The sequence below is a fragment of the Mastacembelus armatus genome, chromosome 7 (assembly GCF_900324485.2).
Source record: "Mastacembelus armatus chromosome 7, fMasArm1.2, whole genome shotgun sequence".
NCBI lineage: Eukaryota > Metazoa > Chordata > Actinopteri > Synbranchiformes > Mastacembelidae > Mastacembelus > Mastacembelus armatus.
This window is the reverse complement of record NC_046639.1, coordinates 4,750,000-4,775,031: the sequence shown is the minus strand read 5'-3', so window position 1 is coordinate 4,775,031 and position 25,032 is coordinate 4,750,000. Positions and strand designations below refer to the sequence as shown.

Genomic DNA, 25,032 nt, shown 5'->3' with positions numbered 1-25,032 from the left:
TATTCAGAAATAATGAGACAAACTGCTGTCTGAAAGCACCGTCCCAGTGTGCTTTAGATGAGGTGTAGGGTTTCACTCAGGTGAACAGGGCTGTGCCTGTGGAGACGCTTATCACCCACAGCAGACACAGTCTCATACCTGCACAGAATTCCCAATGAAATCAGACAGACAGGGAGCTTGTACAAGAGGAGAGAGCTGCTGTCTGATGTGAATGCAGCCTGAAACCTGGGACCTGTTGCTGGAGTTTGTATACTCATGTTGCATGTGTGATGCATGATGGGCTTGCCAGACTTAATGCATTTTCTTATGAAAAAGCATCAGTGCATATAACCTTTTAAAAATTTAATTTATAATATCATCATTACATTTCCATGTGACAACCATGGAACCTTTGATGTTGACTCAAGTCCTCAATAGTCCTGTCAGTAAAACAGAGCAGATAAACAGTTAAATGACTCATATCACCCAAGTCATCAGTTGGCTACAAACTAATCTAAACTGAAAGACTGAGGAAGGGAAATGAAAGTGTTGCAGACATTCAGAGTTACGGTAACACTGACACTGTGAGTTTTAACCTAATTTCCCATACACAGTAAGGTAAAGGGAAAATGCTAGAAATTTTAAGAAAAATAAAAACATCTTTCTCTTCTTTGTCTTTCTACATTTTATTTCCTCTCTTTGGCTCCTTCGCTGCTGCTGCTGCTGCTTATGATCTTTTCGTCATCCTGTTTCAGCTACTTTGAGGCTGATGTTTAACATCACTTCATAAATGTAAACTTGCTTGCAATAAAGCTTAATCTTTGACTAATCCTTTTACTCTGTGCGTTTTAATTGTGTGTGCAGATACACAGTAGAAATATGGGTAGGCTACTCCTGTAAGCTGTTCAGTGGAGAGTAGAGACAGATGTCCTAATGTTGTCAGACATGAAGACAGATTTTGCGTCACTGATTGGACTAGGTGTGTTTTGCACATGTTCAACCCCGACTGATGCACCACATCCTGATAGGCTCACAGGGCTGCGACATCCTGCCACATTGAACGGCTCATTGCTGCCGTAGTTACTCATCACTGTTCTGCTGACAAAACGCAGCTCTGATATCCAACTTTGTGAGCCGCAAAGTCCTTTTTCTTCATATTTCTTTCATTTCTTTTTGCCCTCTCCAGCGCTTATCCTCTTACGCGACAGCAGCCACAGCGCGCTCTCCAAACCGGGGTTTCTAACAAGTGAACATTGCGGTAAAACGGCTTTGTGGGGAGGACTCACTGGATGACAAGCTGTTCGCTCGGTGGTAGGTAGGCGAATAAAATCACGTACGATTCCATCCACGGAATCCCAAGCGGCTTACCCTGTACCGGGCACAGAGGAGCTCCGCTGCGCAGCTCTTTACGCACAACCTAAAGAGTGGGTTGGGGGGTGGGGGGTGGGCGTCTGGCTGTCACCACCATGTCCGCGGCAACAGCTTCAGGAGCAGATGTGTCCAGGACTGATAATACAAACAAAGATGACTGGAATAAGTCAGGTAAGACAGATGAAATAGCTCACCAAATCGCTCTTAATTTATAGCGTGGAGAATGTGTGTGGGACAGAGGTTTGTTTGGCACTTCAGTTCTGCTTTTAACATAAATAAATGCCTGTTTTAGGATCTCACATAGGACAAACTGCGAGGATCTAAGTTGTGCATCTTAACACTGTAATATACCATATGTGTGTTTATGGTATATTAGATATATTAATATATAATTCATGTGCAAATACTATTTTATTGATGTGTGTGTGTGCGTGCGTGTGTGTCTATGCGTGTGTGGTGTGTGTGTGTGTGGGGGGGGGGTTCTTTCTGAGAAATATAAGTTGCATAAATAACATTCATGTGCACGTACCTTCTGAATTTAAAAAGGGAAACAGAAGATAAAGAGGAAGTGACAAAAGGAGGCACCAACTTTGGGTTTCAAATCACAAACTTCTCACACATGCACATACACATTACATAAAAGTGATGCTCTGTGGCAGAGGTGCGTCCTTGTGTTACATAAACTTGAATATGGTGAGCTAATGCTAATGGTCGCCTTGGTAGTATTTCTATTAGTTGAGTGTGCCCCAGTGTCTTTGTAAAAATGTACAGATACAAAATCTGCATGAACGTCACTTTGTCTCCTCCTGGTTGTCTGCCTGTCGCTCAGTGAAATCACAGTTTTTACTCTCCCTTTCCTTGTGGTGATAAAAGTGCAACACATTTTTTCAGAAGTGCAAAGATTCTCTTAATTTAATTCTCTGGGCAAGGATTTCTCTTGATTTAAACAAGAAACACTGCAAAGCCTCTTCTCTGTCCGTAGTTTCAGATTTTAGTGAAAACCACAAACAGTTCCGTCAATAAACAGTTTGGCTTGGACTTTCCCTGGACCTGATCTCATTGTGTTTCCCAGTTTCATTGGAACAATTGATGTCATATGTTTATTTGCATTCCAACAGCTTGTATCATGATGAAGTGATGTTGTAGGTAATCTGCTGAGCGCTGTGCTGTATGATGTTTAGCATGGCTCCAGATGGCCTGTGTGTTTCCACCTGCCTCACAGGCCTTTTTGTTTAATGATTTATCACATTTCCTGCTTCAGTACTGTTAGACTTCGATGCAGCTCAGCACCTCAGAGATAAAGAAGGGGGTAGCATTTTGTCACACAGTTGTTGCTGGTAGCTGCGGAATGATTGTTCTATTCCCATCTGCAGAGCTCCATTCTTCTGTGGTATTCCTACAGTTCACTTGCATTCCTCTTGTTATAATTTTGAAATCGGAGTTGTCTGATTGTCTCTTGGAGTACAAATTTCTTTTGAAGATGCATGAATGATGATGATGACGATGAACACATGTCGTCAAGCTCTGAATGAACTTTTGGTGATTAATGCACACTGAACATCTGCAACCTAATTCAATCATGACCACAGTTTTTGTTGCCTGCTGTCTGTTTCATCACCAACTGACCATCAGTGCTCTGTTGTAGGTCAGCCCCAGGCTCAGTGTGCACCCATGCCACTGCCTGCTCTGGGCACCCAGAGGATCATCCAGGGCAACGGTACCAATGTGGGCACAGTCATTTCCCTGCAGTGCCCAGCCAAACACAGACTGATAGGAAGTAAACTCACATGTGTCATGGACACCAACAGCACCCACTGGGTGGGGGAGACGTACTGTAAACGTGAGTAGAAATGGACAGTAGAATCTAAGACCTTCAAATGACACTATTCATATATTTGTAGCCAGGTGCACATCACTGTATGAATCTAACTGTTCATCGTTGAGAGTTGTGTGTGAAGATTAAATGTTCCCAATGCTTTTCTCATCTATCTGCTCATTATTCTGAAGAAACAGAATATGTATTAAAGATTATGTGATAGATATTGTGGTACCGCTCAGTGTTACATGAAGACGCTTAAGGTAGTATTTGGCCTGAACTAATTAATGCTCTAAATTATGTGAGAACATATTTGAGAGAAAATAATTTGTTGCTTAGGGAGAAAGCTCATTAAAGGAGAATATTAATGCTAATGCTGGCAGAGAGGAATAATTTCAAGCAGGTGCACAGTTAGTTATACTTTTTTTCATGCGTGAGTGGAAAAAGTGAGAGCAGGATCTTAATTATATTTCAGAATCAATCACCATGGGAGAAAAAAAACTGTCTGATGTGAAACTGAAAGAAATTAAAAATGGAATTTATGTTTTATTGTCCTCTCCATGATGAGCTGGCAAGTGCACTTTGATGCAAAATGGCTTTTTATTTCCGCCAGTGTCCTAATGAAACACGTGATATATTTGAGTAGTTTATGTGACAGTTTACCTCTAAAGTCTGATAGTGCTTTGTGTGGCATGTGAGCCCGGTAAGAGATTGTTATACATAGATTTAGCAGCATGATGAATGGAGTTGTCTGATACATTGAGTGTGTTACATGGAAATAAAATCAATAAATCAAGTCAGCAGTTTTCCTCACTCTCTTGTTCCAGCTCTGTCTCCCTATGAGGACTATGGTTTCCGTGTGGCTGTGTTGGCATCCATTGTAAGCTCAGGCATAATCCTCCTCATGTCCATGGCTTTCATCACCTGCTGTTTGCTCAACTGCATCAAAGAGGACAAAAGGAAAAAGGAGGAGAGGTGAGTGAAAAGCTAAGAAAAGTTACTAAGATCAATAACCTAAAAAAACACAAGGTAAAACTACTTACAGGTAAAAATCCTCCATTTAAAACCCAACATAAGTGAAAGTAAGTGTGAAAAGATAAAAATAACCATATATATATTATATGTTACAATACATTATTCTAGTGTAAATACAGATGCATCATATGAAGTAGTTGAGGTTTGAGTTGGAGCTAGTTTTCATTTCTTAAAATTAGGTTGTTTATTTTCCAAGGGTCACAAGATAAATCTTAGGGGTCATAACATGAACGACAGGGTGAAAAATAAGAAAAAAACAACAGTGCACAGGTTTGGGTTTTGTGAGAAATTTGACCTCTTTGAACTGTATATAAAAATGTCTCTTTGGTAGCTGCTAGTTTGACAATATGTTGTACTTTACAAGTCTATCATGTTTCTTATGTAAAATCTAAATTTGCAAAGTAACTAATGACTATTGCCGTCAAATAAATATGGTGGAATGAAATAGAAATGACGTAAGTTAAAGTGACACGTTCACAAACTGAAACACTCACATACAGTTTGAAATATTTTAACAGGGAGTCAGATATGTGGCACTGCGAGGAGCAGACCCAACACCAGGAAAACAACAGGCTTCATTACAGCCATAAAGGCAGGAACAACAACAACAACACCCAGGAGAAGATGCTCTCTCTATGGGACACCCACAATGCAGCCATTTGTGACAGCATGTTAGTCTGCAGGTGAGACATGGTCTGACTGCTGAAGAAGAGGGACAAATCTCAATGTTCCTGGTGTCCCACACACTGACAGAAACAAAAAGAAACAACTTCCTCTGTTTTCCTTCACAGATGCCACCAGGAATATGCTTATGGTCCTGCCTGCACATACGGATCCACTCCTACTCCACTTGCTGCTCTCCCTGGTCATGAATATGACCAGCCTCTCTTACACAAAAACCCAGAACCTGCACAGATCTCTGGCCTGCCACAACACCCTGGACCTCCTCCATCCCCCCATCACACTAGAAGCCCAGCTCCAGTCCAGATTTCATCAGAGGGACGTGGTTTGATCTGGAAGCATGGAGGAGGACAGCAGAGAAGTTCAACAGGGTGGAGCCCATCAACCACAGACCAGTCCAACACGAGGAGTCTAAATCCTACCACTGAATTTTCCATAAAGATTATATCAGTGTGAAGACACATTGCATGAGAGGTGAATACCATCAGTCAAGAACTTGTTTCCTGACCAAATATGCACAGCTGTGCGACCATCAGTGAGGACTACAAGATGTAATAAGTGAATGTTCCTGGTCTTGTTAACATTGTTATACATATAGCTTTATGGAGACTCTGGAGGCATACTGACCTGACAGGCCTGTGTGCCTTTTGTGAACTGTAATGGCACACTGCCCCCTGTCGGAGAGGAGAAGCCATTGCACTTTCAGGACATCAGACCTCTTGGATGACTGTTTTGGAAGGTTGAGGAAGTGTCTTACCTCGGTTTGAGCTTGAATTTAATGTTTGTGTTTGAGTTGAGGATTACAGTGTTCATGGGGACACTCTTCAAAAAGTTAATTGAAATTGTCTGAGAAACACCTGCCAGGGAAAAGAAAGTCCAATTTGTTGGATGCCTTGGAAAAAATGTGTGGAAATCTAATTTTTAAGGTGCGTAAATAAAACAGAGACTTTGAGTGATGTGTGGAAAGAGTGCAGTGGTGCACATCTCTTCCTGTGGGAGGAATGCAGATTCTTGGAAAGCAGCACATAGCAGACAGGAATTGTATGTGTCATGTATTACTGAAACATGATAAATGTATTATTATTGTTGTTGTCATTGTCAGGCCTATTTGACCAAGTTCAGCACCTAATATAAATGAAAAATAAAGTGATTAATGGCACCTCTGTGGTTCAGTGTCTGCAACAGAAAGACTAGTTGCTGTTGCTGCCCATGTTAATCTGCCTGTCAGCACAGTGTGTCGCCGATAATCATCAGGTGGAGGTCAGTCATGTGGCACCGGGCGGCGCACGGCGGCGCATGGCGGCACAGGACACCCCGGACGTTCCGACGTAACAGCGCAGGAAACACAAAACCTTCACACGGGGTTGGGAGAACAGGAGGCTTTGTCGGTCGGAGAACCAAGCCCCTCCACGGCCGCGTGTTTGTCAGCATGACAGGTTTGTGAATCGGGGGTAAGATGTTTGTCTTGTTGGTGTCTTCTTGGACGCACCGGCTCGCTGGTCGCCCACTGTGCTGCGTAGGTGCGTCACTTGTTGCATAAAATTCACAGTTTTAAGTTTAAAGTTAGTCGTTGCTATGGCAATATGTAAAGCCTATTACGCACATTAATCTTGGCTTCATGTAAAGAAGCATTTGGGTGTTACCTAACACCCTTGGAATAGTTTACAGTTTCTGTCCAAATACCTGGTCTATAATTAAAACATGAGCAGAGTGATAGGTTCTGTGTACAGTCTGGTTAGTTAATACCATATGATCTGCTGTCTTTGTCAGGACTCTCTCTTTATTAAATATGATGTCAGTCACATCCAAGGCTCCTAAATTTGGTCTAAAACATTGTGTTGGCATAAATCAGACACTGGGATGAGCCTGTTTAATTTAATCTTGCTGAAACTATGTTTAGCTACATCATTTGTTTATACCAGCAATTTATATGAACTGATTTTGTTGTGTAAAGAAAAATCAGAAGAACAGAATTTATAGAGTAGAAATGAATTGGATGATGAAATACAATATAGGTACAAGTAGTACTTTACCAATGTCTGCCCCTTTTCATTTTGATTAGTTTGCTGCATCTCTACAGGCTGTTGAAGATTAGCTGCAAGCACAGATGTGCTGCTTTATGGCACAGATGGTTTTGACATACATCAAACATGAACCTGCACAGAGAAGGCTCAGCATTTCCTGTAAACCTTCACCAACAGTTCAACCAGTACCTTCAAGAGTCGACAAAGAACACATGCAGACCTCACAGGCTTTCTGCTGTAACATCCTGTCATTTATGCACATCTGAGTTAGCAGACAACATGTTCCAGTTTTATACTCACCTGGTCTTGAGTATTAGAATTAATCTGTTGAACAGGGAAACTTAAGCTCCTGGTCATTTATTTTCAGAGAAGGTCAGTTGCCAAGACAGGCTTCCAGACAAACCTAAGATGAGGAAGAGTGTGCAGGTGTCTGATTAGTGCTTTGTGGTGTTCTCTCATTGGATAGGGTCATAACCTGTGACTGAACTTTCACAAGCTTGGGAATGTAGTGAGTAGGAATAAAGCTGACACTGTGTCTTTCTGGTCTCTTATTTATTTTTTCTATATCTTCCTTGATTAGACACTGATGGTTACCATGAGCAGCTTCAGAGGGACGCCCAGTTTCTGTGCTCTAATGAGAGGATGGACACTGAGCTGGTTGACACATTGGTGCTGCAAATGAACAGAATCTACCCTCAAACACTCAGTGACAAGGAAGCCCACACGGTCACTACAGATAATGCATGGCACTGAGTAAATAAGTAATTAAAACCATCCTGCTTCTAAAAGATATCCAGTGATTCAGTGGAGCATGTGTCTCTCTGCAGTTCAGGAACCTGAGTGTGCCCACCAAGGTGCGCTTAGCTGCGCTGATGCAGCACCTGCATGAAAAAGGTGATGAGGCATGTCATGAATTCTACAGAGGACTTCACATCCATGCTGAGGACGTCTACTCCAGCCTGCCCACCAGAGTCAGAGAAAAGGGTAAAAACACTGAGCAGGGCTTCTCACGTGTTATATTCACTTTGACATGTGAATTGGTTAAAGGCAAGAGAAGTAATCATACTGACACATTATCAGGTGGTTTTAGCATAAAAAGGCTTTGTTGACTGTATTAATACATCTGTCCAGACCCCTTACTTTTTCTTTCATTTTTTATTTTCAAAATCCTGTATATTTTAGGTGAGACAGTAAATCACACTAGCAACCTCCCTGTTGTCCCACAGTGTATAATAGTATACCCCCTGCTGTGTGATTGTCCTGTCCAGGTTTACTTAGGTTTATCCTATTTACAGTATGATACAAATAGAAGCCACAGTGCTGCCTGGACTTGAGTTCAAGTAGTGGGTCTGACATTACACAGGCTGTTATTTCAAGAGTGGTGTTTACCCAAGAATGCTTTCCACTTTCTGTTCTAGAGATGGCAGACACAAAATGGACAAACAACATGGCAGTACGCCCCGAGGGATATGTGCTTCACGACAGAGGTAAATCTAATCAACATCTCCCTAATACAATAACTTAATACATGTGTTCTTTTTATATTTTTAGGTTTAAATGAAAATTATTTAAAATGAGTTCTTTAATGGATTACTGGTTTAAAGATGTATGGTGACCTTTCTGGTTCTCAAAACAAATTATACTTTGGAAAATGGTGTAAAATAGTATCATGTAACAACATGGTGGTAATGGGTCAGAACAAGCGTTTGATCTGTCTTTTGACTTTTTAGTTTAGCTTAATTTGCTCGGATGCCTTTTTAAACGTCTTACAGTTTGCGTGTGTGTGCCAGGGTGCCACTGTACCCCCTCCCTGATCCCTTAAAGCCAACTGAACTTTGTCCTTCAGCAAACTTAGTTGTCTGCTGAACTTTTTAACCCCAAGAATCAGAAAGTGGGCCCCACTGGCCTGTGCTCGTCCTCCATTCATCATCCCATTACATCTAGGTCTCTGGCTTTGTGGGTCAGTATGTGTGAAAGCCACCATACAAAACTGCTTCTGTCCTGTACACCATTGAATAGTCAAGGTTGCATCCAGTGGGTTAAAGTGAGAGTCAGTGCAACACCAACTCCTACTCATTTGTCATACGAATAAATAATGGCTTGTTTAGACGAGAAACAGCAAGACTTTCTAAAAGCAGCTCTGAACTCTTGACTTTTGCTGTGCTATATAGCGTATATTTCATCTAATCTATTAGGAAGACTGTAACCCACTGTGCACATTTACTAACCACCCACTGATCTGATATTTATGTTTATAGGTTTTATTGGTCGTATGTTTGCTGATAAGAACTTTATTTCTGCTCTTTACTTCTGCAGGACCAGTGTTCTTCCTGAGCTGTTTCAGTTTTATTGTTGGAATTGCAATGCTCTACTATTATGGAAGTGAGTCATACAGAAACATAAGGGTGTTCAGAATAATCTGTCCTTATTTCTGTGAAATTACTTTTGAATATTAGGCCTTGTCAGTTTACAAAAGCATCCAAAATCCTTCTGTTTCATTCTACATCTGAAACTTAATTTTAATTTTAATTTGCATGTCTCATTTCTAAACCAATCTCTCCATATAGCTTTAAAACTGTCTTTGCCCACAGAGGGTGAGACATTGAGATGTACTGGTCCCTTTCTTCACCGCTCTGCTGCAAGACTCAGTAAAGGTGCTAAAAACATTTTAATTTTCAATGATGTTGGAAAGTAAAAAAAAAAGAGGGTGTTAAGGTGCTGAAGTGTGCCTAGTTTGCCGTGCCAATGTAATTCTGAATTGAATTTCTGAAATTGAAATTAAACATATTTAAGTAGTAGTCTAAATATACAAACACTAACTGGCATGCTTTCTCATTCCTGTGAAGCAGAAATTGTAACAACTCAGTTTGTCACAAATCCATTGTGCTTTCCAACAGAACTTGCATGTATGAGGCTTGACTAGAGTTTGACTGTGTGCACAGATCTAATAATTCCAGTCATATCTTCAGCTAAAATGAAGCATAATACTGACTGGCTGCATAAATAATCCCACACCCACACAGGCTTTTTCAATTACCCTCACTGATTGAACTATGCTGTCAATTATGTGGTATCATCAACTGTACTTACTACTGAAAATGATAAATGGTTAAGTTGTCCCACCATAACATGTACAGTAAACAACAGTAGGATGAGGGAAATGCAATCAAGCGCAGTTTGTACACACCCACACTGTCCTGAGAAGGTCTAAGTAGGCAACAGAAGTGAAAACAGCTGTGTGGGTGGACTTCTGGTGCACAGGGACTTTAATAAAGCAACTTTGACATTTTCTTAAATGCACAACATATATTTTCAGCAGATCATCCACTTTTAGTGCCTTCTAATACTGTGATAATGAGACTGATAAAAATATACTGATTGAAGTCCAGAATAACAGGGCTCAGGTTTTACTTAAATAAAGCACAAATCATTTTTAACTCAGCTGAAGTTTCATCTTATTTTTAATCCAGTATGACAAGCCTTGTAGAAACATGCTCACCATCTATTAGCTCCGAAACTTTTCATGGTATTATTTGTATGGTCTCTAGGTTAATGCTTGGCCCTGTTTAGTCTGCTGCCAGAGAAAGTTGCTTGCTTGCAGTGTCAACATGAAATGTAGATAATGATAAAACACTATGTATACAATGTATACAATGTACAATGTATACTTAATTCTGGTTTCAGAGAGCTCACATGTCCATGAATGATTCCATCATGGAGTTTAATTTCACAAGGGCATATGAGGATAAAGTAGTAATACAACTCAATTTCCATCCATCCATCGTCTATACCCGCTTATTCCTATTTGGGGTCCCAGGGATCTGCTGGAGCCTATCCCAGCTCTCTTTGGGTGAAAGGCAGAGGTACACCCTGGACAGGTCACCAGTCCATCACAGGGCCACATAGAGACAAACAACCTCACACACTCACACTCACTCCTATGGGCAATTCAGAGTCACCAATCAACCTGATATACATGCACTAGAGGGCACTGCTCCCTCATTACATCAAAATGGAAAATAAAACCCATGGAAAATGTGCTGGTGTATTACAACAGTGGCAATTGGGAGCAACAGACAGTCTTCAAGTAATTAATAATGAGAACCAAATGAAATGAATGAGTAAAGTCAATGTAATTAAATGCTACATTAAATTATGTTTATTTATCTGAACAAGAAAGAGTTGTATGCAGGATGGATGTGTTGCATACTCAAAGCCCTTTCAAGCTTATGACAATCAGTAAGATGGTTTATACAGTACAGATGTGGAGGAGGGCCCAAGTGTTTGCATCATTGAGCAGCACTTTCATGCCTTGGTCTTCTCTGCAAAAAGATACAGAACACTTGAGGGAAGTCAGAGAGAGATGAGGGATAGTGAGCTGCTAAAGGGGGTTGGAAGTGTCATGAGAGGGATTGTTCTGTTATAATGCTGGCATCCTCATTCCCCATGAGAGAGCTATTAATATTCCTGCTTCACAAGCCCTGGAACTCCTCATCAGCATCTGCTGATGCCAACCTGCCCCCCCCTCGTTTGTTAAACTTCAGGACTGGGAAGCAGCCAGAAATATAGGAGCCATAGACCCTCATTATGTGTACGTCTACGTACGGCATATATCATTCGGCAGATCTGCCCTTAATGGAGCTGGGTCTGTCATCAATCTGATTTTTGGCTTGTCTGCCTGTTTCCACGGCTACCAGTGGTAGTTGTGGAGGAGGAAAAGCATAAGATTGTGACGTTGGTTTGTCAACTGAAAGGTGTTTTGTTGCAATCACATTGATGCAATTATGGACACAAACATGAATATTCTTCAGGTGTTTATCAGATAATTATGTGAAGTGCTTTTATGCTATCATGTTAAGTTAGTGAAGTGTATAAAATTAGCATTTGCTTGGACTCTAATTGGGGTTCATTGGCTCTGCTAAAACACAGTGTAATTAAGGCTTCAGTTTGAGCAAGCAGATCTGCTGGGGTCTGTTTTGTGTTGACTCACCAGCTGCTGGCCCAGAAAACCACAGGCACACTCTGGCTTTGCTCATGGTGCATGGAGTCAAGGCACATTGTTATAATTGAATGTTAGGCTTGATGCCTGTGGTCGAGGACAGATGTGTTGAAAAGGTTAAAGCAGTGGAGGTGGGTGTGGATTGTTAAGTCAGATGAGACACACCCTGCTTTTGCATACATGTGTTCAGCAGACCCATCAAACCTCCTGACCTGAGCTGTCTAGAAAAGCACCATGACCTATTGCTCGAACGTCATCAGTGCAATTAAAAATTGAAGCCTGTTCTGCTGTCAGCATTTGTGTGTGTGACTATGGTTGTGCATTTGTGTGTGCCTGGTGCTTGGGGTCACTCTGGGGCACCAAAGGAGACAGACGGTGTGACACATGTGCCTGACTTTCCTGTTTGTCCACTTGGAACAACTGTTGTGTTGTTTACACACCAGACTCTCTTTATCACTACAGCTGTTTCTTTCTTGTTCGCTGCTTTATCTCCATGTCTATAGCAGCACACGACAAGGATTTTCTAGTGAAAGAACACTGGTTGGATTTTGTTTGAATTGTTTTCTGGTGGAAATTTCTCTGCAGGTCAGTGTGTCTGTAGGTCAGGTAGGGGATTGTGAAGGTCAGGTCAGGGGAGGACCAAAAATATGCTGACTACGTGGATGTCTATAGGAACAAACTGAACTGCATAGTAAAGCAGGAGAGAAAATACCTGTTTGAATAGAGAGAGGGGAACAGAGACAGAGAGTGAAAATAATGAAATTATGTGATTAGCAAAAATAGAAAGACTGTGTGTGTGTGTGTGTGTGTGTGTGTGTGTGTGTGTGTGTGTGTGTGTTCTTGTTCAGTTGCTGTGGTTCAGTCGGTGAACTCCAAAGGCTGTGATGAAGACGTTGGAGACCATAATGATGAAAATTACACCTATGGCCAAGTTTTCCATAGTGTTCAGCCTCGAGTGCTTTTCCTCATCATTTAGGTTCAATCGAACTGTGGACAAAACCAACAAACTGACTTTAATAACACACAGACACACACTCAATGAATGTCGAATAAAACATCAACAATCTACTTTATTCTGGGACTCCAGCCAACTCATTATGACACAGAGCACAAATTTACTGTCGACCATAAATCAATGTATACTTCATTCTGGTTTCAGAGAGCTCACATGTCCATGAATGAGTCCATCATGGAGTTTATTTTTACAAGGGCATATGAGGATAAAGTAGCTTCTTGTTGTGAGGCAACAGTGCTAAGCCACTGTGCTGCCTACAACTCAATTTTTCATTGAAAAATTCATTTTTCATTTCTAAAGTAGGAGTAAATGACTCTCTAGTAAATGTTTAATTACAGCTTAATCACTTATACTGTAAATAGTGGTATCAAGTCGTGTTGAATAATATAACAAAAATTACAAACTGAGTTTACAAAACACAAATACACAGAAATAAATTGGCATGATACCACGACACCTTGAAAAGGAAACAAGAAAATCAAGAAAAGTTGGATTATTTGTGTAATACTGCTTCATTTGTTTTAGTGTTTTTTAAAACCTCAATGGAAACAAGATGATGAAAGCACAACTATTCCATGTCACGTAATTATATAACAACTAATGATGCAATGTTCTCTTCATCATCACCTATGAATAACTACACGGCTAAGGTGTGATCGGTAAGAAGTAAATGTGTGGGGGGAACATACAGAAGCTGTGACTCTACAGGGTGCGTGTATGTGTATATCTGGGGGAGATTACCAAAGGTTAAACAGTGTAAGAGCCCTGCCTAGCTGTGTGTATTTGTGAAAGAGAGAGAGAACTCTGGCTGGGTTAAGGATAGGATGTGGGGGTGTTGGGAGTGGGGGTGGTATGTAGGCCAGTCACATCACGCTACACTGAGCCCATTACACAGCGCAGGATTCACGGGAGGTGGAGGGGAGGGAGAGAGCAGAGGGCAGAGTTGGGTTCAGAACAGTCAAAGAAAATTTAAGGAAGAGGAATGAAAAGAGCAGCACGAATGAGATGTGTTTGATTTTCTGGTGGATAGGATGAATTTGGGGGTGGGCTCTAGAGTCAGGATTTGGTGGATGGAGAGGGTCAAAGGTGACAGGCATTCATGAATGTATAGTTTGATGTTACTCTAATGTTGACTGAACTTTTTTCTGACATATGATCCTTTCCTAATACCTAGCAAATCTCACCTAATAATTAATTAATTATGAATTCTTCTAATAATGGGGATTTTTAACACAAAACACATTTACCAACTGGTAATTTATTAATATCACTTCTGTAGAAATATATATCAAGGGAAACAAAACCAAACATCCATGGAGGTGTGTCCTAAGCAATTTCATAACTGATTATTTTAAGATTATTCAGAGAGGAGAGATAGTATGTAGAGGGTGGTTATATTTTAGGTATGGTAAGGATACTGACAAATGTTTCCTTGTTTATGCTTCCAGCTAAGGCTGAAATGAGTCACTGTGACCTTGGCTAAAGTTCATTAACCTGCTGTTCAGGCTGTCAGAGCAAAATGAACTACAATCTAACTGCTACTGGCACATTTCAGCCTAACTCATGTGCCATTCTTAAATGCAAATGCCCTCAAAAATTCTGCATGTGCAAATAGTTATTTCTTTTCTATGTAATTTGTTTCCTTTTTGCCTTTTTCTGTTACGTAGACATGCAAACTGACACATACTGGCACATTTTCACACACAGAGAAGCGAATCAACATCCCTCCCCTCCCTCAACTCCCACAAGTGCTGACAGCACTAAGCCTAGTCAACTCTGACCTGGTGTTGGGCCTGGTTGCTATGGTTACAGTTAAGAGTCCAGCCTGTAATGAGTTGTTTGTCTAAAATCAGTGGACTTGACATTGGTGAGGAGGGATGCATTGTAGAGCAAAAGGGAGCATATATTAGGTTTCAATCTTGCTGATGGACAGGGACAAGGGGGTGAAACTTGAAAGGTGGGTAACAGCTGAGAGATGTGAAGCTTACCAAACAACAAAGACGCCTCTGGTATAACAAAAGGGCTTGGGCTCTGTTTATTTTCTCACCTATAAAGATAAGCAGGATCCCGACTGTTACCTGCAGACAGAGGGAGATGCTGATTAGGGTGATGATGGGGGTGTAAAAGGAGTAGCTTGGCCCCTGCTCCAGCACAGCCTTTAGCTGGGAGGCGTTAGCCATCAGAAGAGCCAAATCCAACATGCTCTCAGCTGTACTCTTCTTATTGGCATAGTGGTTTAAATTCAGTGGGGCAGGGCCGCTGGGCCAAGCGTCTGGATGGGAGGCCTGGGGAGAGAAGAAAGCAACTGGCAGAGTGATAATGTTTATGGCTTTGAGATAATACTTAAAAGAATGCCTGGAAATAAACAGAAAGGAATGCTCTGTGCTGTGTTTTGTTCTCCCAGCAGAACAACAAGGCTGCTGCCTTGTTGATGAGCCGAGCCGTAATTTTTTGCTTCCTGTGCATTCATGGCGAGGCTCTAGTTGTCATTTTGACCTAATAAGCACATCACACAGCCATTACAAAGGACAGACCTTTGAAAACAGATTAGTAAAGAGATACTGACACACTGGTAACAGACCCATTCAAATTCACTGAGCTACACTCTGAGTCCTCTATTCTACTCTTCATTGACCTAAGTGTGTCTGACTGTCTGTCTTATGTCTGTGTAACGTAACCATTCAGTTGTGTTGCTGTGTCTTGAAGCTGAATTACAGCGTTAGCTGGATAAATGAGTAAAACTTACTTCATTCTTCTGGTTTTGTGTGTCAGGATTTTACCAGAATTGACTGAATTACATCCAGCATATTGAGCCGCAAACAACATGCACTTAAACTCACACTGTATTTTACGAGTTACAGGGGATAGTAATGTGGACTGTATGAGTGTTCAACAGGTGATAACTAAGCATGAAAGAAATGTCTTAATTTTAAGGTGAACTTATTGATTATTGTGTGGGTAATGATTATGTAATAAAAGATTAGTTAATTTTGCATGTGTGTCCACTCCATCCGAGTGGACTCTGCACCGTAAAGAGAAAAACATGCAGGGGCCCAGCAGGTGCTGGATAAACAGTCCACTTGTTGATAAATAAGAAATCATTCTCATTTAAAAATACGAAAGTGCATTTTCTTTTGTAGCACAGCTACTGAAAGATTGTCCACTTGGAGCTATTGTTCAGCAATTTCTAACCACCATTGCTGAAGATTTGGTTGTGTCAAGGCCAAACCCAGAACAATCTCTGCAAACATGAAGTTATCAGTGGTGCTTGCAGTCTCTTTCTCAAAACTGAAGCCTCCACATTTTTCTCACAACACCCCCCGGCAGCTGCAGAAAGCATAGTTTGTCAGAGATTAACCAAACCACAGAGCTGGTACAAACTGTCTTCCCTCTGCTCCAGTGATAGAGACAAATAGAGTGAAAAGAAGGGCTACACCCTCTAATTTGCTACTGAGTATGCTACAGCAGAATTACAATGACTTTAAAAGATTCATAACAATCAAAAAGCATAGTTAAAGTGATATATGAGGGAAATACAAGCTGTGCATTAGGCATGGCCCTGTGGTGTTGGAGTAGAGCTAGTACTCTGGTTACAGTTTTTTTTCTTTCAGTCATGCTGGAAAATGTTCAGATGTTCTGATTCTCTTCATAAGCCAAAGCTTTGTGGGGAAGATATTATATGTGTCACTGACCATATTCTTCATTTGGTAACATGTCTATCAGTTTAGTTTTTTATAATTTATCATAACTTCATGTGAACACTGCTGAGATAGACTTCTCACCAAGTCCTTTTCATTCAGAGTCATAATGCCCCATGGTACGGCTCATCTTAAACGGCTCTTCAAAACATGTTTCCCTACATTCCACTGAAAAAAGCAGTGTGGTGTGGTGTAGTGCCCTCGTGACTGTGATTTGCCACAAATGCCGCACTGTCATGACGAGTCAGGGTCAGCCATTCTGCTCTCAAACACAAGCTTTTCAAAGACAGCCCTTTATCTCCAAGTCAACAAACCACAGTGAGATAATACTTGTTTTGAGATCACAGGTCACTATGTCCAGAAACACAGAGCTTGGTGATTACGCTCCAAAATTCACCAAAAAACATAATTAACTTCTTTCCACATACATGCGACACTTGTTTACTAGAGGCCACCTCGGTCAGTCCATATTAATCCTGCTGTCTAGTCATATCATACAGAAAAAGACCTGTAACTGATCATAGCAGAGGAGACACAGAAAACAACAAGCTATAGTGATAATAGGCCACGGTATGTCACATTGTATTGTGGGAGAAAAACACACTACCCATGCAAAAACCCAAATTATAGGCTACATCTGATGCAGGCTTTCATTTGGATAACACTTCAAATTGAAAAAAAAGGAAAGACAGCCCACATTTGCTTATTTGATCTGGCTTTTGTTTTCCCATTTGAGAAACACACCACTTTTCCCTAACCCAGCCACTACAGATCTATTGTTATTTTGCACAATCCAGAACAAAAGATTCTCATTAAGTCATTTGCTCTGTGCTAGTCCTAAAGGCCTGTGTTTTTATTTTTTACCACACTGCATTCCTGGTCTGAAATGGACTCAGGGGACCTATCAAGGAGAAAGGATGGAAGGTGGATGTGAGGAAGGAGAGAAGACAGTGAGAGACAGAGAAGTAGTTTGAATATGTATTAACACTCAGTTATGTGTCACAGTGGAATAACAGATTCATGTAATAGTATTTAACATGTTGTCCTTTCTGTAGAATCCCATCATATGTCACAAACAGTATGTGGGTATGACAAAGTGATGGTGACCTAATTTATTTATAGAGGAGCTCTTAAAGTGATTAATGTTGACCAAAGAACTAAACTGAGAAATTTCTAAACATTGAAATATGTACTTGAATGAATTGGTGAATTTTAGTCATAAATAAATAAAATGGACAATTGTACTCACTTCTATGTATAGATTTCTAAGATGGAGCTTCTAAAAACATTTAACAAGTAAAGAGAAAATCTGATAGTGAGTGTTTAACTGTCTTCCAGTCTGCGCACAGTGAGAGAGAATGATAGATTTTACCTGGACTGAGCAACGTGAACAAGGTGAAAACTAAAGGGACCTGGAGGCAAAAAAAAATGGATAAAGCAGATCAGAGATTTAAACCTGTGCTTCAAAAACAAGAAGAAAAGACTTCTTTACATCCATAGCTATCCACTACCCTTTCAGTGACTGGAGCTGTGTCCCATCATATATAACATATAATATAAATCTCTTATTTCTGCTGCACAGCTAGTGGCAGTGCTATTGGCTACGTGCTTTGAATTTGTGACCTCTGTAAAAACTGCAGTGTCTAATGTCCTGAAATTGAACCCAAACCTCAAACCTAATTGAACCATAAAACTGTTTTTATTGAGTACTCAAAGACCAACTAAAATTCTGGCCGTCTTCCAAACAAAAGAAAGGAACTTGTTCAACTTGCCCACCTAATCCTAAACTTTCCCCCATTTCCCAAATCATCTCACTGAGTAATTACAGTTAAGCTAAATACCTGCCTGTGAGTTGCTCAAAGAGTATGTCATGACTACTGCTTTGTACCACTAATCTCTGTATCTGATATGTAGAAAGCACTTTGCAGCAACCATGCAAGATACCATTAAGATGGTGAGACCCCACATTTATTATTTAGTTAATTGAACTTGCTGCACTTCAGCTACACAGTGATAAAGCAAATGAACTAACATCTGTAACTTCATGGGTGTGTATTTAGCTTCCTTTTTTTTTCTTTCTTATACATCAGCACTTCTGTGCTTCCCATCCATCATGCCCTATCAGCCTCCCTCGCTCACTCACCTCAAACTCTGGCCCTCTTCCAGATGAGGATCGACCCAACTGTAAATCTAATTTCCATGATTCTCTGTAGGGCTTTTAGTTTTACAGCCTTACACAGTGCAAAGCAAACATGGCTGTTATAGAGTGTGGTCTGTTACACTATGACGCTCAGAAAATAAAACATTTTCTCCTTTCGGAGAAAGTTACAGGGTAAAACATACTGACCACGAACAAAGACAAAAGGATAAGAATGTGCTAGTGCTGCACTGAAATCAGATCGGTGTTAGATTTCAGTGTAACACAAACACAGGTATTAAAAGCCTGTGGAAAGTCTGCATATTAGATCCTCACTACACAAAACTACCATGGATTGATTCCATTCTTCAGGACTCCCACGGGTGGGAGACAAATTGTAAATGAGACCAGTTGCTCATTTTATCGAGCGTAACGGCATTACATTTTTCATCTGTTGGCTGGGCGCTGACAGCCACAAGGAAGTATCTCTGATCCCTCTCTATCGCTTTCCTTCTTCCTCAAACACAGACACACATCTACATCTACCTGAAATTAAATGGTGCTATTAAGGCAGCAAACTATGGAGATGGCACAGTGAAACTCATTTCCTTGCCCTGTAAAACTGGATGCAGCTCTAAACTATTTTACATTGCAATTACTGGTCAGATGACATCTTCAATCACCACATAAAACACAATAAACACTCACTGTCCTGAGACAATCTAGTTGTGGCATGCAGTAAGATGACATTATGTTCATGTAAAAGTAAAACTGTGTGTGTGCATGTGTTTAAGCCAATGAAGTGGAAACAAAGGAGGGACTTCATTATTTATAAGGTCAGTCAGGTGCCAACAGTGCTTCACTCCTCAGCTGAACCAGACTATCATCTGAGCCAGCACGCCTGCAACAGACATGAAGCTCTCTTTTTCTGTGTGGGCATACAATTTAGCATTATCTCAGTCCTGGTCTGTTTAGTCTAGACTTTTTCCGCTACATATGGATTATATGTCATATGAGAAGAGGGGGAAGAAAGTGATATGGGTACTTAAAGATGAATAGCTTACATTAAACTGCACCAACACTGCAAACTACAGCTTCAGAAAGATGAATCAGCATCTTTTTCACAAAGTGCCAAAATAAAGTAACACAATTAAAGCTAAACTGCTGCAGCATTTGTTGCATGGCCTCTACTTTGAATTCAGTGATTTCCTCGCAAATGCTCACTGTGTCCATCTCAATGCACTTAACAGTTTTACTCCTATGTCTTTCATTTCATGCCTTTCTAAATTGTGCAACCCACAACCTACAGTCCAGTATGGTACAATGCAGTATTTGCCTGTTTCTCCTATAAAAGGGTCTCAGCTTACCTCAGTTTCACTTCCCCGGCTGCTGCTGTTCATCATTCTCCAATGTGTCTGAGACTGCACTCGAGCTACAGGATGCAGCCCTGACAAACTGAGCTCTAAAGTGACCTGTTGTATGGGAGGACGTGCAAGCTGCATCTTGCTTGACAGAGCAGCAGATGCAGTTAATCTTTTATGGAGTCAACCCAACAACATTTAGATGTTTTAGAGATGTTTTTCTGCTGAGTGAGAAACAGTTGTGCCACATAAAATGTGACGATCTTTCCAAGAAAACCAAAACTGAACGACTTTGTTATTCAGTTGTATTGACCCTAAACAGTCTTTGTTGGTCTGTTGGTGTTGATGTGTCACTGTCAAACAGTACAGCAGTATGAGTCGGCTCCCTGTGCTGTCCCAGTGCGCCCTGTGATTGGACGGCGGCTCCGGTCGTTACCAGGGGCGTGGAGCCGAGCGAGCTCAATGGGAAACACATTTGTGTGCCTGCCCGCCGGTGAATTAACCTAATGGGGAGAGGCGATGGCAAGGGGAAGCGTTTGTCCGCGTAAATTAATTAGCGAGGGGACGACAAGCAAAGTGAAATTTCCCGGCCCGAGTGGCGTTTAAGTCCACGCTGCGCAGTCACGAAGAAAACAGTGGACAGACTCGGCAGCTGTTGTATCTGCGAGCACAGAAATCAGGGATGCGAGGACCTGAAAGGAGATAAATGCAACGGATTCATGTGTTTCCCATCGGCAGTATGAGGTTTGTGTTCAGTTAGCTAAGGGCGAGTTGAAGCTGGGAGTGTTTGCGGTCGTGGGGACAGCTTTAATCCGTGGGAATGAGGGAAACAGGCAGGTAGTCCACCTCGGCTAACGTTAGCGGGGATTTTCTAACGCTGGACCTGCCGGTTTGTGTCGCTGCCGTGAGTTTAGCCGAGGTTGGTTTGTGTTAACGAGGTAAGTCCCGTCTCTGTGTGATATAACTGCAGTGTCTGAAGAGCAGTTAGCTAGTAACATCACCTGACTGTGGGTGTAGTTTAACCCTGGTTAGGGTTAGTTAGTTAGTTAGGTCTGCATTAATGAACTTGACTGCTAGTTTTTCTTTCACCTGGATGACGTTTTTTTTTTTTTTTTTGTGCTAACGACATGTTTTTACCTCATGGGCTGGTCTTTTGATCCTCCTGCCTTTCTGGACACAAACTAACTTAAACAGCTGACACTCATTAAGCCAATATATGGCCTCAGCGTTACCCGTCACAGCAGCTAATGTTATGTTGTGTTTGACTAACTGGCTCGTTTCCTTTTGCAGCTCTTCCTATCGGATGAAATCAGGTCTGTGTCATCCATCCCTGTGTTAGGGGCCTCTGCTGGCAAACTGCGTCACCGAGTGGGCGCTGCAGGTATTCATCTCCAAATCTGCACGTTGGGAAGTCTAGCCATGGCACCAACGAGCTGGAAACCAAAGTGACTGGACATTTAAATCACCATGGAACAGGGGGCTAATTCAGACTCCGAAGCCCACCAACAAATAACATATCCATATGTACCCACCTCTCAGTGTGAACCACCGGTCATTAATATGCACGAGGCCATGGGTGATGGAAATATCACTCTTGTGGACTCGGTAGTGAGAGGTGGGAGTGACCCCAGTGCGTACCCTTCTTCTAACTATCAGAAGAATGTGCATCAGAGATTCATCAGGAGAAGTCTGTGGTTTTCAGACACAGACGAGCAGGCCTTTGAAGCACCTGAAGGTGATAACAGGAGTAAGATCCTCAACATTAACCTGCGAACCATAGTGGACAGGACGCGTGGGGCTAATTGTAAGATACAGGAGGGCTCCAGCACTGAAAGTCAAGCTGGTCAAAAAGATAGTGCGACAGAGAGTGCCAGTGCTGATGAGGAGAAGGAAAAAGGTGGAGATGTATTAAATGTGACATGCAGTGATGGTGCTAAAACTGCTATCAAGGCGGCCAGCGAGGAGAACGAGGAGGAGGCAGAGATGAAAGCAGTCTCCACATCTCCAGGAGGAAGGTTCCTTAAATTTGACATTGAACTGGGACGAGGGTCCTTCAAGACGGTCTACAAGGGTCTGGATACTGAGACATGGGTGGAGGTTGCCTGGTGTGAGCTGCAGGTAAAGTACCAAAACTGTCCATCTGATTTACATTCTCTATAATTTTTGTTTTTCTGTATAAATACACACAGTAAGTTGTTTGTCAATCAGTGAGTTCTATTAGTGGGAGAATGCCTGACTCACACTGTGTACTGCCCTCTGTATGCAAAGGTTCATGCATCGTAATAGTATATTGGTGATGACCACATGCAGCTATCACTGAGTCTCATGGTTCTGCTAAGCAGCAAATGGTTACCACTGAATTTTACATGGTTTACACAGGAAATGCATTTGTTGCTGCTGTAAAGACGCATACCATCACTGAAGTAATAGTGACCAGCAGCTTTTGCAAATTCACAAGGAGAATCTTGTCTTGTCTTGCATTACACACACAAGAAAAACACCAGCTCAGACTATTTAGAAGTATTAACTAATTATTTCTGTCCTTTGGAGACTGCAGAAGGGATTATCTCTCTCTCGCCCTCTCTCTCCCAGGAAGATTAAGGCGGGGAACTACAGTAAGCATGACTGCCCCCCCCCTCCCCTGAAGAAAAAAATCTGTACTGTGATCTGTTACTCTTCCCCTATTCTGATTTTAATTGTTAGGACTCATTTCTATCGGTTTTGTTTAGCCACCATTAATTTTTGCTCTAGTCATTTGTTATTGGACAGTGCAGGTGAGATGTGTGTCCTCTGTCCCAGCGGTGTGTCTGCATGTTATGAGTTGTGCTACTCCCTGGCTCTCTCCCTCTGTGCAACAGGAGGTAGGCAGACAGGAAGCAGCTGAAGCGCACTGTAGCCTGCTGGGAAGCGTGTGGCGGTCCTGTGGCCTCAATGAATACTTTGCCTAGGGTACTGAAAACATGCTGTGTCAGTAACCTGGGAGACTCCAGAGTGCAGTCTGTTTGGAGCATTAAAAAGGACTAACCCTGTTTTTATGGCTGTAGCATCACAAGGCAGTGACTCATTTAAGCACCAAAAAGACCTATAAAGATAACATGCCATTGGCTAGGAATGATTCAAGATACTGTAGTGCTAAGAGACACTGGGTGACTAAGGTGTCAATGCAGACTGATAGTAGAGGTGAGAAATCCTACATCTTCAGCTTGACAACACTGAGCTGCAGTTGGACTGTGGGTGATAGGATGTGGCACAGGAAGCAGTTTACTGTGTCCTCCCTTCTGACACGTAATAAAACTCCCTCTAGTGGACAGTCAGTAATGGATGCCAATCACAGATGTCCTTTTCTTACTGTCATTGTCTCATCTAGTCTCTTTCTCATGTACAATGAGATTTGCAGATATGAGTTGAGTATTCTATTAGCACTGTTGGATAAACAAAATCCTACGCTTACCTGATAAGTGTGTGCCATCACAGTGCTCATTATTTTATCTGCTTATTGAGCAGATCAGACCCACTGATTGAGATTTTGTCTTTGTTGAAAAATTACTTTCATTAGATTTCTTTATTTTTTAAATAATGTTTGGTCTCTATATGATCATTAAAATATAATTTAAAAAGGGAAAATGTGCCACTTGTAGAGAGTTTAAACCTCCACATTAAAATTGCAACAATTGCATGAATCAATTATTTATGCTAAATCAATCAGTTATTCATTTGGCAGGAAATTGTTTGACAACTATTTTTAATAATTGGTTAAGTAATTTTTAAACAAAATGTGATAGTTCCAAGTTTTAAATGTGACAATTTGCAGCATTTCCTTAGATTACAGAAAACTGAAGTGTGCATTTTCGACTGACGTCTGAAAGATGTCTGACACACATCACCATGGGCTCTAAGAAATTATGGGCATTTTGAGTCCTGGCATGAGAAAACTGATATTAAAACGATAATAAAGCCCTACTTCAGATGTCTTGGCTTTCCCAACCAGCACATCACAATTTGAAGGTATTCACGTTATTATAATAATAGAAAATCAGCTGTTATTCACATTTAAGATGGTAGAACAAGTGATTTTGACAGATTAATCATTTTTCATTTCAGCTAATCCTTAAATTTTCAATGGCTTTTTCATTCTAATGTCGTACACAGAGCCAAAACCAAAGTATCTTTTAAGTCAAGCAATTTGCACAATGTTTAGAGACTGTGATAGATGAACTGCATCCTAAACGAACCTGAGATTTTTTTATTTATTTATTTTTTGTAGACCAGTAAATAACTTGTTTTATTGACTTTGAGGATTTGTAGCTCTGGTCGGCCTCATCAGCATGCTTAATGTTGTTGTACCAGTGGAAAATGGGCTTGTAATGTGGCTGAGAACCCACACTGCCTGCAATCACACCAAATTTTCTTGGTCATATTCAACAGCATTGTGCAAGTAGAGGACTAGTGTCAGGAATTCAGTCAAAACAGTGAAGATTTATTTCCTGCGTTATGCTTGTTTACTTTTCAGTGTTGCATGTAGTTGATGCCAGCTTTCTCTTTCCCAGTGAACTTTGTGAGAAAACAGGGAAAGACAGATGAGTATTTTGAAGAAAATGGCGACGAAGAGATATGACTGTAATTTTCCATTGTTTTCCCTGCTTTCAGTAGTCACATGATTCTCTTCTTTTTCTTTGAAATTTTAGTCTGGTTCTGTTTATTCTTTGTGTCTCTCCCCATCCCTTCCCCTTCCTGCCTCAGCCCTTTGCCCCTTTTCCCCCATGCCCATCTCCCCCCATCTATGTTTCTGTGCCAGGCTGTTGGCGTTATAGATCATCCTGGCTCAAACAAGTATGTTTTTTCTTAAAGAAGCCTGAGCTTTTCATTGTAAAGAAGAACCTTCTTTACAAGGCTTCTTTTCGCCTTATCTTATTCTA

The 25,032-nt window shown here is 41.2% G+C and overlaps 4 protein-coding genes across 10 annotated transcripts in view; 3 read left to right on the top strand and 1 right to left on the bottom strand.

Moving 5' to 3' along the window:
* Nucleotides 1-994: 994 nt before the first annotated feature.
* susd3 (sushi domain containing 3) lies at nucleotides 995-5,771 on the top strand. The gene is made up of 5 exons (XM_026332063.1): nucleotides 995-1,521; nucleotides 2,996-3,190; nucleotides 3,994-4,141; nucleotides 4,720-4,884; nucleotides 4,993-5,771. The coding sequence occupies exons 1-5, from the start codon at nucleotides 1,446-1,448 to the stop codon at nucleotides 5,336-5,338; spliced, it is 930 nt and encodes a 309-aa protein (XP_026187848.1). The 5' UTR covers nucleotides 995-1,445; the 3' UTR covers nucleotides 5,339-5,771.
* Nucleotides 5,772-5,911: 140 nt separating this feature from the next.
* On the top strand, nucleotides 5,912-10,321 carry LOC113145389 (caspase recruitment domain-containing protein 19-like). 2 transcript variants are annotated; one of them, XM_026332064.1, is made up of 6 exons: nucleotides 5,912-6,318; nucleotides 7,487-7,632; nucleotides 7,734-7,890; nucleotides 8,325-8,393; nucleotides 9,223-9,288; nucleotides 9,498-10,321. In XM_026332064.1, exons 1-6 carry the CDS (start codon nucleotides 6,150-6,152, stop codon nucleotides 9,599-9,601), a joined length of 711 nt encoding a protein of 236 aa, XP_026187849.1. In that variant the 5' UTR covers nucleotides 5,912-6,149; the 3' UTR covers nucleotides 9,602-10,321. The 2 variants fall into 2 exon arrangements, with proteins under 2 accessions (XP_026187849.1, XP_026187850.1); XM_026332065.1 differs by having other exon boundaries at nucleotides 6,291-6,402.
* Nucleotides 10,322-12,726: 2,405 nt separating this feature from the next.
* LOC113145391 (ninjurin-1) lies at nucleotides 12,727-20,240 on the bottom strand. The gene is made up of 3 exons (XM_026332066.1): nucleotides 20,123-20,240; nucleotides 14,968-15,205; nucleotides 12,727-12,892 (listed from the first exon to the last, which is right to left on the bottom strand). The coding sequence occupies exons 1-3, from the start codon at nucleotides 20,156-20,158 to the stop codon at nucleotides 12,750-12,752; spliced, it is 417 nt and encodes a 138-aa protein (XP_026187851.1). The 5' UTR covers nucleotides 20,159-20,240; the 3' UTR covers nucleotides 12,727-12,749.
* Nucleotides 20,241-20,609: 369 nt separating this feature from the next.
* The window catches only part of LOC113145387 (serine/threonine-protein kinase WNK2), a 37,374-nt gene continuing 32,951 nt past the window's right edge, over nucleotides 20,610-25,032 (top strand). For all 6 annotated transcript variants that reach the window (XM_026332062.1, XM_026332058.1, XM_026332060.1 and 3 more), the window contains exons 1-2: nucleotides 20,610-21,054; nucleotides 21,407-22,234. In XM_026332062.1, coding sequence (XP_026187847.1) covers nucleotides 21,584-22,234 — 651 coding nt within the window. In that variant the 5' untranslated portion in view covers nucleotides 20,610-21,054; nucleotides 21,407-21,583. The remainder of the gene's footprint in view (nucleotides 21,055-21,406; nucleotides 22,235-25,032) is intronic.

Excerpts from the sequence above, each read along its gene's own strand:
- susd3 (XM_026332063.1), top strand. The coding sequence starts at position 1,446 with ATGTCCGCGGCAACAGCTTCAGGAGCAGATGTGTCCAGGACTGATAAT. Across the intron at positions 3,191-3,993 it reads GGGGGAGACGTACTGTAAAC|CTCTGTCTCCCTATGAGGAC; the intron begins GTGAGTAGAAAT and ends CTCTTGTTCCAG. Across the intron at positions 4,885-4,992 it reads GACAGCATGTTAGTCTGCAG|ATGCCACCAGGAATATGCTT; the intron begins GTGAGACATGGT and ends TTTCCTTCACAG.
- LOC113145389 (XM_026332064.1), top strand. The coding sequence starts at position 6,150 with ATGTGGCACCGGGCGGCGCACGGCGGCGCATGGCGGCACAGGACACCC. Across the intron at positions 6,319-7,486 it reads CGTGTTTGTCAGCATGACAG|ACACTGATGGTTACCATGAG; the intron begins GTTTGTGAATCG and ends TTCCTTGATTAG. Across the intron at positions 8,394-9,222 it reads ATATGTGCTTCACGACAGAG|GACCAGTGTTCTTCCTGAGC; the intron begins GTAAATCTAATC and ends TTACTTCTGCAG.
- LOC113145391 (XM_026332066.1), bottom strand. The coding sequence starts at position 20,158 with ATGATGAACAGCAGCAGCCGGGGAAGTGAAACTGAG. Across the intron at positions 15,206-20,122 it reads GCCGGGGAAGTGAAACTGAG|GCCTCCCATCCAGACGCTTG; the intron begins GTAAGCTGAGAC and ends TTCTCTCCCCAG. Across the intron at positions 12,893-14,967 it reads GATCCTGCTTATCTTTATAG|TTCGATTGAACCTAAATGAT; the intron begins GTGAGAAAATAA and ends TTTTGTCCACAG.